The sequence below is a fragment of the Brachyistius frenatus genome, unplaced genomic scaffold (assembly GCF_029030835.1).
Source record: "Brachyistius frenatus isolate BFR_SWC_R1_liver_20210118 unplaced genomic scaffold, ASM2903083v1 Contig_14, whole genome shotgun sequence".
In the NCBI taxonomy this organism is placed as follows: domain Eukaryota; kingdom Metazoa; phylum Chordata; class Actinopteri; family Embiotocidae; genus Brachyistius; species Brachyistius frenatus.
The window spans coordinates 2,222,958-2,235,526 of NW_027210613.1; the positions used below are offsets into that span (position 1 = coordinate 2,222,958).

The 12,569-nt window shown below is 41.7% G+C and overlaps 1 protein-coding gene across 1 annotated transcript; it reads right to left on the reverse strand.

Annotated features, from left to right (window-relative positions):
• Nucleotides 1–7,871: 7,871 nt before the first annotated feature.
• Nucleotides 7,872–10,065, reverse strand: lratd2b (LRAT domain containing 2b). Its single transcript, XM_069693149.1, has 2 exons — nt 9,901–10,065; nt 7,872–9,625 (listed from the first exon to the last, which is right to left on the reverse strand). Exon 2 carries the CDS (start codon nt 9,417–9,419, stop codon nt 8,595–8,597), a length of 825 nt encoding a protein of 274 aa, XP_069549250.1. The 5' UTR covers nt 9,420–9,625; nt 9,901–10,065; the 3' UTR covers nt 7,872–8,594.
• Nucleotides 10,066–12,569: the final 2,504 nt, after the last annotated feature.

Below are 12,569 nucleotides of genomic sequence, written 5' to 3' on the forward strand. Positions count from 1 at the left end.
TTCAGCGCGCTCTCTCTGCCCATACTACTCCCATTTAAATTGTTTTGGAGATGAATCTTGTTGGTGCACCCTGCCTCCCCACTGTGTACAAACACACAACCCACTCTGGTCCAACTGTGTCCAACACACCTTGTCCTTGTGCACAGTATCCCACAATTGTCCTCGGAGATCCTCAGGAAGTGTTTTTGGGTGTGCCCCTTCTTTCTCTTGCCTCTCTGTGAACAAAGAGCGTATAATCTGTTGCAATATGCCGAAGGAACAAAGAATATAATGTTCCGTGTGTGGAGTTGTATCAATTTACTGTACTTCTTGTACCTTGATTGATGTTACACAGAAGAGCCTTGTTACAATTATTGTACTTCTGTACTCGTGTTGCAACTGCACTCCACATATCAGCTTTGGTGATGACAGCTGCGTAGGAGAGCTGGAACTTCATTTACAAGAAGAAACTCTCACAAGTGAAACTACGCAAGACCAATAAAATCTGTAATTGCGATGATGGTAGCGTCGGCAATTTTTCAACAACAAAAAAAGGTTTTGATCCAAAAGCCTGTCATAAGAAGCAGAAGAAATGTGAACACAGCTTAATTGCTTTTTTGTCGTCAACACACTTTTGTTAAAAATGGAATCGGGAGCTTTGTTGACCATAAATCTTAAAGTCAGACGTTAAAGGGAAGCATTAGCATTGCTTCAGAGCAAACACTGCGGCTCGGGAAGGCAGCGGTGTAGTCGTTACTGCCTCCCATTTCCACATTGAGATTTTAATCATCGGCTACAGTATTTCTGATTAATATGTGAGCGTGTGCAGACTGTGTACACGCATATCTGTGCACGTGGGGGGTTGTAATACATCCTTGTAATTAGTCTCATAATTATAAGGCAATAAACTGCGGTACACATGGGAGACTGATCCATCTCTGGGATAGTGCAATTACCCTGCTAAAATGTGCTGTTGTGACAAGTCTCCAAGAAGCAAAGTTCAGCTCTGCACTGTTTCCCTTAAAAACAAGCAGCATAGCACAGTTTAGTTTAGCGTCTATATGTGTGGGATGAATGAATATGCCAAGACTGGTTTACGTGGTTTATTTGGCCTGTTTCTTCAAGTAGGTCTTAATACAGAAGAATCCCCTTCACAAAAAAAACATCAGCTTTAACCTGATTTCATTTTAAATTACAGCCCTGTTGATTCTTCTTTCCCTGTAATTTTTCCTCCAAAGCCTGTCTAGCCCAGGCAGTCCCAAGTCCTCAAATGCTGATGCTCAACAGCTCATCTTCGAGTTTTTGTCAATCTGGTCGATTTGGTGATATCAGACGGCCACTGAGTGAGTCGAAATTAGCTTTGCCTCCATTAGCTCCCAACAACTCCTCATTATCAGCAGCCAAGATCTCGCCTGCAGGGCCAGACCTCTACTACGCTGCCACCCACTAGTTCTATATCACACACTCGTGCAATGAGCGCACAGGTATGCACGAGCACACACATATCGGGATGTCCTCACTGTCTCTCACACTCCCGCTCTAATACTCCCATTTCCAGATCTTTGATTAAGCCAGCGGGCTGCTCAGGTTGCTACTGAGCACATCTGCTTTCATAGCAGACACCCACAAAGGATGATGGGATGCTTATCAGCTGGAGAGGGAATAGGAAATCACAGTTCTCTCCACTGGTGGGCAGCTAGGGTAAATGTCTGTGGTGAGGGTTTGTCATGACAACATGATAGGTCCTGTTGTGTAAACACCAAAGATTTAATTGATTAAATATGAATGAGTGTCAACCCCAACACCCCCCCCCCTCCCACACACACACACACACACACACATTTACACAGCAGTGAAACATCAACAAGTTTATTAATCACTCACACACATGCACAGGCCATTTGTACATAGCAAAGGTTAGTTTTGTCTAAATTACATGTGCACAAACACGACTACACGCAGTAAACGTTGCTTTGTCTATAACCTTTTCAAATAACATGCAGACCTGTTTTTCATTCAGCTTCAGTGGTCACAGCCTGAAAATAACCTTATCATGCCTGCAAGTCACATTCCTGCAAAATAATGGATCATTGATTCATTCTCTTAATCTATACTTTATTTTTTCATTATGTTAAAAGATCATTCAAACAATTAAAACATTATTTTTTTTAGGATGAAGGATTGAAACATTTATTGCTAATTTGGATTCAACACATAAAAGAAGACGTAAAATAAATTTTGACATTTAAGATTAATGATACTATTTTCAAACCTGTTCTCTAATGTGAGGCTACTGCATGCAGACAGTTAGCGGAGATTGCATGAAAACTGGATTAGCTTGGCTCTGTATCGATCACAGACTGTATAGAAATGGACGATACCTTCGAGAGTTAAAAGTGAAGCCAAAGTGGAAATGCTTGGAGGCTCAAGACCACTGAGGGCCACTAGTGGCCGGCTCCAAAAAAAAATCTTCTGACTCCAACAGACTCTCATTCAGAAAGCCTCAACTTCTCTCCTGAAATAAGAAGTCAATAAATGTTTTCCCACACAATGATGTCATAATCTAAATTCCCTCCTCATCAGTGTCCTGGGGGTCCTTCTGAAAATAAATTCATGATTGATTTGACATTTGGCCTCAAGCTTTGTTTGGGGGGTTGCTTGGTTGACTGACATGTCTGGGGTGCGGTCAGGTTGCCAGTACAGGTGGGTGGGAGTAGTGTCCTCTAGTTGTCATAGATCCACCTTTTGCTGTCTATCTTCTTGTCCAAATATGGTAACTTCCTGCTCCAAAAAGCTGGCGACTGCTTTCTTATTTTACATTTCTGTTGTCTTGCTAATTAAAAAATGTTGGTTGAGACATGTTGGTGAGCGTTGGTTATAGTAGGTGGGTATTATTATCCTTGTACAGAGCCAGGCGATAGTATTTGTTTCCACGTTTTCAGCTAAGCTAAACCTAACTTCTGGCTTCATTTTTTATTCACCATACCAGTCCTCTTATCTAACCCTTTGCAGGAGAAATGAAGTGAATATATGTATATTTCCTCAAATTATAACTCTTCCTTTTAAGGCATCTTTTTCTATGTGGCTTGCAGGAAGGACAGCACTTTCTCTAAAACCCCTCCAGTCAATCTAAAATCTGCAATTCATAGAGACGAAATAGGCCTAGTTAGCACAAAAAGCAGATGTGGAAGTGTCTGAGTCACAGACATTCAGCTGAAGCCATTCAAAATAAGGCTAGCAGAAGATAAGTAAGTAAGGAGGAAGTTTTAAAAAATGTAAACAAGAAGGAAGGACAGAAAGGAGAAGAATGGGTTTCCTTTTTTTTTTTGGTGAAGGGCAAAAGAAACCACAGCTCTGTCCCTGACAATTGAACTGGAGCAGCAACATGAAATTAAAATTAAAGACCAGCAAGAATGCTGATAAGCGCTAATTTGATTCCCTGGGATCAGTCAGGAAGGTTTGTAAAGACAGCTGCGAAGGTAGGCTCTGTTAATTGACAAAAAAAGAGTCGTGGGATTATGACTCACATGAAGCACAATCCACGCACAAAACTGACACTTTTCCAAAACTGCATGGCTCCTTTGCTATGAGGGATTGCATGTTTTATGGTACATAAATGTGGGTTAAGGTTTATTAAAGTCTTTACTTTAAGCTTTAGAAGCCAAATTCTTTGTAGTCAAATACTGAGACAGAAAAAACAAAACAGCGTTGACTGACAAAAGGCAAAATAATGAGCAAATGATCCTCCTATGTAATGTTTTATAGATAAAAAATAAAAAAAAATCCCACAACTGCATAATTAGAAAAATGAGACTTGTGACTGAATTGTAAATTTCATCAAGTAAAATCAGTAAAGATGAAGACACAAGGCAGGAAATCCTGTGACGACTCAGAATGAGATGAATGTTGATAGCTCCTGAATCCGCCTGCCATAAATAAGTGAACTGACAAACAGGTCAGAGTGCTTGAAGGCAACATTTCTCAGTCACATCTCAGTTCAAGTACGAGGATTTAATAAGCACTGTAATCTCTGCTCTCTCTCTCAGGTCATAACACAAGGCTGCTATCCCCGTCTGTTTCTTTCTTTTATTCACTCATTCATTCATCACCATCCAAAGAACAGGGTCGCTTTTACTGAAGGTTTCCTCGAGCCATGTCTTGTTGTCTGCCTCTGCTTATGTAAACCAGTCAGCCCCAGCTGACCGGACACGACAGCTCAAACTAGGATAGGGCCTAACTCCATCCCTGAAGAGCTCCTTATCAGCTCCTGTTGTCCGGAGAATATACACTCTACCTCTTGTCAGATCAAATCAAAGACATTGTTACTGCTGTGTCACAGAGCTCTCCATACACATGATGCATTGTATGTTCACTCAGACTTGTTTAGTCTCCTTTTTATTTCCTTTGAACTAGCATGATCATTTAACAGTGACTCTGTCTTCACAGCAGTCCTACGAAAACACATTTGTCAAGGGAAGTGAAGGAAACCACAAAGGAAGGAAGGGACCATTAGCCTCTTGCTTGTCTGTGTGCGTGTGTGGCGGCATACAAATGAAATTAAATTACGGTGCAGTTGAAAAGAAGCAGGCAAAAACACAAATGGCTAAAACTAGGCTATGGGAATGTTGCCTTGAAAATACCATGGAAGTGGGAGGGAGCGGACTTTGCCATTGTGCGACTGAAAAAACAAATGATCATCCCACAACTGGACAAGAATCACAGCACAGCGCCAGTCTGAGACGACCCGTAAACACAATCCAGTCTGAGTCAGAGAGCTGGGAGTCCCGTATGAATTACTAACCAGATGCAAGTGCAAGTAAAATTTGAAGTGAGATGTGAAGAAAAACAAAAAATTGTGCGAGTTTCTGCTTTGTGGATCGATGATTGGTAATGAATGCAGTGTAGTTAATTTTAGAGTTACAAGCACTTTTGGAGTTTCATTATACTCTCTCTAATTCACAGGAAATGGAAATGTCTCTCACAAACATGATTCAGGTGAGTGGGCAGTGGAAATGGCCTGACAAACAAAACCCCACGGCACTCTGTCCCTGTCTATGGCAGATTACTTTTAGTGGCAAAGAAACACTTTCATATTTTTTTACAGTTGACTCCGAACATGACAGGAAAGTGGCTTTTTTCCCCCAGCTTACACTCTTCATATCAATGCTGGCCAATTCTGGGAATCAAAAATACCTGAAACGTTCAACGTGGCACAGCAAATCAAAAACTGGCACCATCTTAATGATCTGTTTTACTATCTTATCTTACGAGCACACTCTTTTCCCCAAGAGCAATTCGAAATCCCATTTTGTACTTGTTAATCTATTGGCAAAAACCTCAGCAGTTCTGAGACGCTGTCTGAGCAGCACAAGATCAAGTGGCAGAAAACTGGCAATATAATCAATCCCTTGACATGAGACTCAAATTCTACAGTCAGTAAATTGTCAACTATCCTCAAAGTATCCATCTTTATGCTGCACAGTGTTTGCCCCACATGGATAACAATCTTCCAGTGGCTAGAGGCCACGTCTAAAATACACTCCCATTTCCTGTAGGCCTGTCAGATACCATCTCCTCATGAGCACACACACTCTTCTAAAGTTGGGGCACATTTGTGTGTGGAAGGGAAGTTTTTATGGATAACATTTCTGTAAACACGGGGTGGGTTTGATTGGCGCTCTGGCTTGTCCCCAACGTCTGTAATGTTGCCAGCTTTGCCTGAAGGGTGTGGGATTTCCTCCAAACCGTCCAAAGGAAACACGGCAGACTCGCCGGCCAAAAAGACTGATATGAATGGGCCCCAACGTGTCCAACCAAAACTTTCCCCGGTCGCACACTTTTTGTATTGGGGGGGGGGCCTCAAAACAGATCAGTCGCACAAGTCACATCTAGTTTGCTTACCAATCGCACCAGTAGCTTTTCAGTGGAGTAATTTGAGTTATATCAGTGATGCAAAGTGGCTGCGTTTGTTTATGATACTGGACTGCATATGAAACTGATTTAATTTATATGGAGACAAGCTAAATCACAGGCAACGGATGTCTCCCGGCTTTGTTTACATCTTACAGTACTGTAATGTGCTACACAGCATGGCAACAAAGGCAGAGAGTAAGAATGAAAGCTAGTCAATAAAGTAACAATTATGAATTCAAAATATCATAAAATTATTATTTTCATTAATTAATGTAAATTACATCAATATTATTCAACTGAATGTTTTTTGATTAATTCAGTATGTTCTTGAGGATAGCCACGAGGTGTTTTGGTGACATGTGAACACAAATATAGTTGATAAGAAAGCTCTAGCGGCAACTTTAAAATGTCTCGAACATACAAGCTGCACAATAAAACAGCACTCAAATGTATTTGAACTCAAACTGACAGGCTGATGGGTTTCTCTTAGCTGCGTGTTTTTCATTGCAGACTACTGTTTAATGGGCTCATGGTAAAGTGTATGCATGTTGGGACCACAGAGAACCAACAACAAATTTGTGCAGAGTAAATCAAATTGAACGTAATATATGATGCATGTGTAACTCCATTTCCGCTTTGTCACACATGATGAAAAATGTGAGTTAATATTCCCAATTACACAGTTCCACTGGCAGCTGCTTTAACTCTGTGCGCTTCACTCACTGCAGCTCAGATTCTGTTGGTGGAAATAAAAAAAAGTATGACTGATTATCATAAATATGCATCACATGGACACACACACACACACACACACACACACAATTCATATTTCATCACCACACCACAGAGAATTGAAGAAATGCTAATGTGTCCGGCAGCTTTCCCATTTGGTACCAGTGCTAATGATAATCCTGCTTTGAGGGTCCACTGGGACCTCACCTGCCGCACAACGACTACAGCATTATCTCCATGCAAATATCAGCTGAGGAAAACACACAGGCCAAAGTAACTCATCTACTGAGTGGCTATGAGGGCTGTGATCATCACCCTCCTCTGAAGCACAGAGGAGAAAAAAAAAAAACCGAAATGTCTGCCAGTTCAAAACAACCTCAGAGCTTGCTGTAATTTCCGTTGCAGCCTCTGTATGTGAACATACTGCAAAGTGTTTCACAGGCATTTATTGTTCTACATTTTAAATATCATAGGTAGCTCAACTTGTGCATCCATTTCTTGTCAGATCCTGATATATAATTCACTTGCAAGTTTCTCCATTTCAATCTTATTTTATATAAACAGCAATTGGAGCCACATGCTATTTTCTTATACTGCATCTTCATAGAAATTAAATAGAGATGTGATTTGAGTTCAAATTGAGCCAATTTGTGGGTGTGCACAAACAAAACTGCACCTTCGGCCCTAAATAAAAACAAATGCTGTAATTCAACAGAAAAAGAAGAAAAGCCAAATTATGTGCGAAGAACATTTCTAGCCCGCAGCTAAACTTTAAGAAATGACTTATCTTCAGTCGGCCAAGGTGTAAACAAAGCAAAATGTCCAGCACGTTTGGAACACAACTTGACACAAGCCAACAAAGCAGATTGTTTAAGTAGTTTCAGGGACCAGCTGCTGAGGTAAATAGTTAGATCAAAACTGGCAGCAGGAGCTGCTTTAACTGTAGATTAGCCAACTCTTCTCACACACAGTGGCAAACAAAGAGCAGGGATCCTTTACTGGGTGAACAGGTAGAGCAATGGCTGTCGGGGTGTGAGCTGGAGTGAGATGGCCAGGGTGCAGCTGCTTTCAAACCGCCTGTGCAGTGCAAAACAATGCTGGAGTTCAGAGTTTGTTTAGAGTCACCTCTCCTGCTTTCCCTGACGTTCTTGGTTTGAAAGTTATTGATTAGCATCAACATTGCCGCAAAACATTTAAAAGGTCAGCCACAATCCTTCAGTAGAAAAGCAAAAAAAAAAACTTGACTCTTCAAATATATATTTATTTCCATAATCCTTCATACAAACATCTTTTTCATTTTTTCAAAAAATAAACTGTTGAAACAGGGTGAATTGATAAAAGTGCACAGTCATGGCTCTGAACAGTGTCCACAGAGTGTAGTCCAAGAGTAGGTAAAGCTGAGTGATGATTGGAGATGAAACAAACGAAGGGAATCCTCGAGGTTCAGACACAGTAACAAATAGCACGTTGTTGTCTCTCTTCCACTCTGTATCGGTCTCCAACACCTGAGTTGTACAGGAGCAAAGCCCTCCGAGCACTCTCACAGATAGGTGGAGAGCTTCTGCTCATCTGTGCAAAGATTAATTTGATTAGAAAAATAATTATGGGAATTTAAATCTGACTTCATCCCCAAATGATTCAGACTGCAGATGCAGCTTCAATGCAAATGTATTCATCACAAGTCAGTTCATGTTGGGTTGCCACCGGGTTGGGAAGTTTTCACTTGTATTCAATGCAAATTAAAGGTATGAAAATTCTGGTTTAACCTTGTGATCTTCTCTGCCAATGCACTTGAGGATGGAACAAGTGTTATCCAAGATGCCGGGGCGTTTCCTCTTATTTTGGAGAGGGGGGGGGAAACACACAAGCTCATGGACAAAGCTCTTAACTGGCAAATTGGAGGTGTCACCATCACACATTTTCTTTCCTCTGAGCATCTCCTTTAACCTAAATGACCAGAGCATCCTCTATCAGTTAACAAAGTGCTCCGCTTTGATCTCATGTGTTGCATTCAAGTGGTTGGCCAGCTCTTGCATCACAGCATCTTTGCCAATCTGATCGTTCCTCCTCTTCTCCATGATCACGTCCTCCAGGCTCTGAAACTCCAGGACATGACTCTTCTTCTCTGAGAAGAGGAGTTTTAACCTGTACGGCTGCTTGCCAATCCTTATCTCCCCTCCGATTTTGAATTCCCGTTTGCCAAAGCGGCACCAGGCGGCGAAACACTCAGAGTTTCTCCAGTACAGCTCTCTGTCTCTCGACCCAACGTGGTCCAGGGCGTTGCGCACGATCACCTCCGGCGGGAGCACGCGGTACCTGTAGAGGCCGTTCACTATCCTGCCTTTTTTGCCCTGGCTCACATCGGTGAGAAAGTTGTTCTTTATCTCAGCGCGGTGCATATGAACCACCTGGAAATCCCCGACGTAAACAGCCCAATGTGGGTACTGTCCGGTGGCCACAAACTCCAGCAGGTCTCCCGGTCTGCACTTGTTCAGGAGACTTTCCGGGGAGTGCGTGGCGGCTCCGGTGTTTCTCTCGTAGACGCACTCCTCTCGGTAGTAAATCGCGCACTCCAGCTCGTCCTGGGAGTCGAAGGGCTTGTCCTCGTGGTTCGCCGGGCGGTTCTCCGATGAAAAGTGATCCAAATTGTCGCCCTGCTCGTCGTCGTCGTCGTTGGAGAAAATGTAAGATACGCCAATCCGCGGTCCGTCGTCGTCCGGGTCGAACCCATTTGGGTCCGACGTTGGCACCTCTGCGTAATTCAAATGCGTCAGTTTCTCCACCTGGTTCCCCATAAAGGTTAAAGGTGGATGGAGGCTTGGGTTAGACTAAACACAGAAACAGGATCCACCTGTTCTTGGCGCTCTCGCTTCGCCGGGGAGGAGACGGAAAGGAGGCGCAGGGTAGTGCAGCGTCCTAACTAAATCCAAAGCGGTGAAGACGGGAACCAGTAATCCATGTCCAGCTGTATAGTCTCCAGATGAACGCCAACTGCGCCGACCTACATGGACACAAACACGAGTGTGTCTTAAAGAGAGAGTTGAGAGGCCTATCTGCAAGTCAAACTGTAACGCTGAGTTTACATTCCCAACAGGTGTGACCTGACGCACCTGTTGGCTCACAGTTCCCATAAACTCCCCCAACAGAACTACAGCTATTTGTACTTTTTACATCTCAGACACACTGCTGCTGATCAGTCAGTCAGCTGTACTCCACCATCACTCCTTTTCTTTGGGTCAGTCCACAGTAAAGTCTCCGGGCAGCAGATCCACTCACCTGCAGCTCAGCGTCCCTCGGCAGCTTTTCTCCGTCCTGTTGTCACGTCGGAAACAATACAGTGTTTCAGTTTGTGTAGGCGGCTGTTCTGCTTCCTGTACGGTAAGCTGTTGCTCTGTGTGGTTTGCTCTGCTGTATAGACTGTCTTTAGTACGAGGCACAGTGTTTGTTGCAGCGAAACTCGCCCAGCATCTAGCGACTGCTGGGAGGTGTTGTTATTTAAAGACACAGTGCGCGTTTTCCCACTGATTTGCATATTCAGTCCTCACTTCTACTCAAATAAGTATATAAAAAGACACTAACTAGAGATCTTTCCACTGCAGTTTGATTTGCATGGGAGAATATTTATTTGTTGTCACTAATTTACTGAATCCAGGCAGTTTAATATGTTATAAGGATACATTATTTAAATGATTTAAAAATTTTAAAAAAATTAAAAACGTAAAACTCAAGACAATCCCACTTCTCAGCATCATAACCATCCATGTGATCAATAGTGGGTTTTGTTTTAAATCATCAAGATGAATTAAAAGCATAAAATACTGTCCATATCTTTTAATCAACAAATCTATAAAAGAGCCCTTGCAGAAAAAAATACAAGTTTTAAAGTTAAAAGCAGAACATTTGTATTTGTGCAAACCGTCATCTGATAACATGGGACCACATACATATGCTATTTTGCACATGGGAAACGTGATAATGTGTGAAGCTCCATGTAGATTTTAATGTGAAAACATTTCCACATGTTATCATATGTTGCAATCATATGTTGTGGTAAACATGTTTCAGTGATAATGTGTTTCCCATGTGGGTTTTTTCTGTAAGGGAGGTGAAAAAAATGCCTCAAAGTTTAGAATCGAAGTTACACAACTATCAGACTTGATGGGGCACAGATTACCATTATACATCTATACAAAGGGAGAAATCAGGGAATTGTGTTTGCGTATGAAGGGAAAAAACAAATTGAGGCCGTGTGTAATACTTCCTCATGAATTTATCACCTCAGGATGAGATTGTTTTACAACAAAACAAACAAAAAAACAAGCGCTCTGGTCAGTCGGCCTGTCAGTCAGTACTTCTTTCATTATTTCTCAGAAACGTGTATCTTTAAAATAAATGGAGGTCTAAAAATTCAACTGTACTATAAAATAAACTCTGTGCCAACTTACATTATTGTATGTACAGGAATTTATAATGTAACATACATTACATTACATTTCATTTAGCTGACGCTTATACCCATACGGGTTAGTGAAAGTAAATTATATAGTTTTCTGCATTCATTCAGACAGAAACCACTCAGACAAAATTGGTTTCTTTCAAAGAATAAATAAATAAAATGTGCTGCAAAACTGAAGCCATACATTATTATTTCCATTAAAATTCAGGTTGTCATTGTAATTGTAATTGTTTGGTTTGTAGTTGCTGTGAAGTTTATTTCTGCTGGAAGGGAATTTTATCGGAGAAGGAGGGAGAGTCGCTTTGACAAATCTGTGTGTCAACCAGACTTCTTTTTTGATGGTGAAGCATCAGACTGTCTGGACAAAAGAAAATCAGTCAATGAAAAGCTTTGAGGCCTGGGTCAAAGCAGAAGTTTGAAGTGTCTAATCAGAGCTCTGCTGTTCTCCTCACTCTCCACCCGGCTGTGGCGCTGCCCCGGCCAACGCTCCCGTTCTAAGAAGTGAAACCATGTTTACTTGCAGCCAAAAGGTAAAAGTCCTCCTTGGACACGGCCGATATCCAGGCTTACAGTGTCTCAGGCAGCCATTACACCTACTTCTTGGGGCTTTGGGAGAGATGAACATGAATGCCAGATCAAAAAGAACCAGAAGTAAGCAAACATCTAGGAGGAATGAATTGTTTTCTGTTCTCAGCAGCGTGTCGGTGCGATATTGTGACTGAATTCCTTAATGATATTTATGTCTCTGCTTCCCTCCCAAAGAAACAGCTTTAATGGCTCTGCCTGTGATGCAACACTGGTTTTGAGTGCACTTCCCACAAATTGAACTGTTATTGAGAAATTACCTGACTTCATATTTTGTGCAGTAAACAACATTAGACTCACACAGAGGACATTTAAAATGAAGTGGAGAAATGAGTGAGTCAACATTAGTTCGAGCATTTGTTGCCAGTTAATATCTTCACTGGCTAAATGCTCTTAGTGCTGTGTGACGCACTCATTGGAGGGAAAGAGCAATTAAGAGATTGAGGAAAAAATAAATTCCTGATGCAAGGTTATTAAAAGATTAGCTTCACCTAGTTTCATCTCAACGCAGCCTTTGTTTGTTTCTCTTTGGAACAAAGACCCTTCACAAGGAGAGCAGGCAGCGAGAGATTTAATCACTTAAGTGCATTCCCCCAGATGTTAAACAACCGTTTGTTTATGGCTCATTCACGTAACTGATTTTTGAGGGTTTTTTTCTACAGTATTGTTCTTGTAATTACAAGAGACTGTCTTCTTTTGAGGAAGATCACAAGTCGCAAAGATTTATCATTTCCAATATTCATTAATCAGCTGAGCAGAGAGTACTGACTCACTAACCTGCAGGAAAGACTCAAATGAGCACTTCCGGCATCTATAATAAACTATGGGGATCAATACTATACTGTGCATACCTGAAACTGAGACTTTATAACCCAGAGCTGTGGACTTCACTTCATCTGCACCG

What these genes read in the sequence shown, in the direction of transcription:
- lratd2b (XM_069693149.1), bottom strand. Translation starts at nt 9,419, where the DNA reads ATGGGGAACCAGGTGGAGAAACTGACGCATTTGAATTACGCAGAGGTG.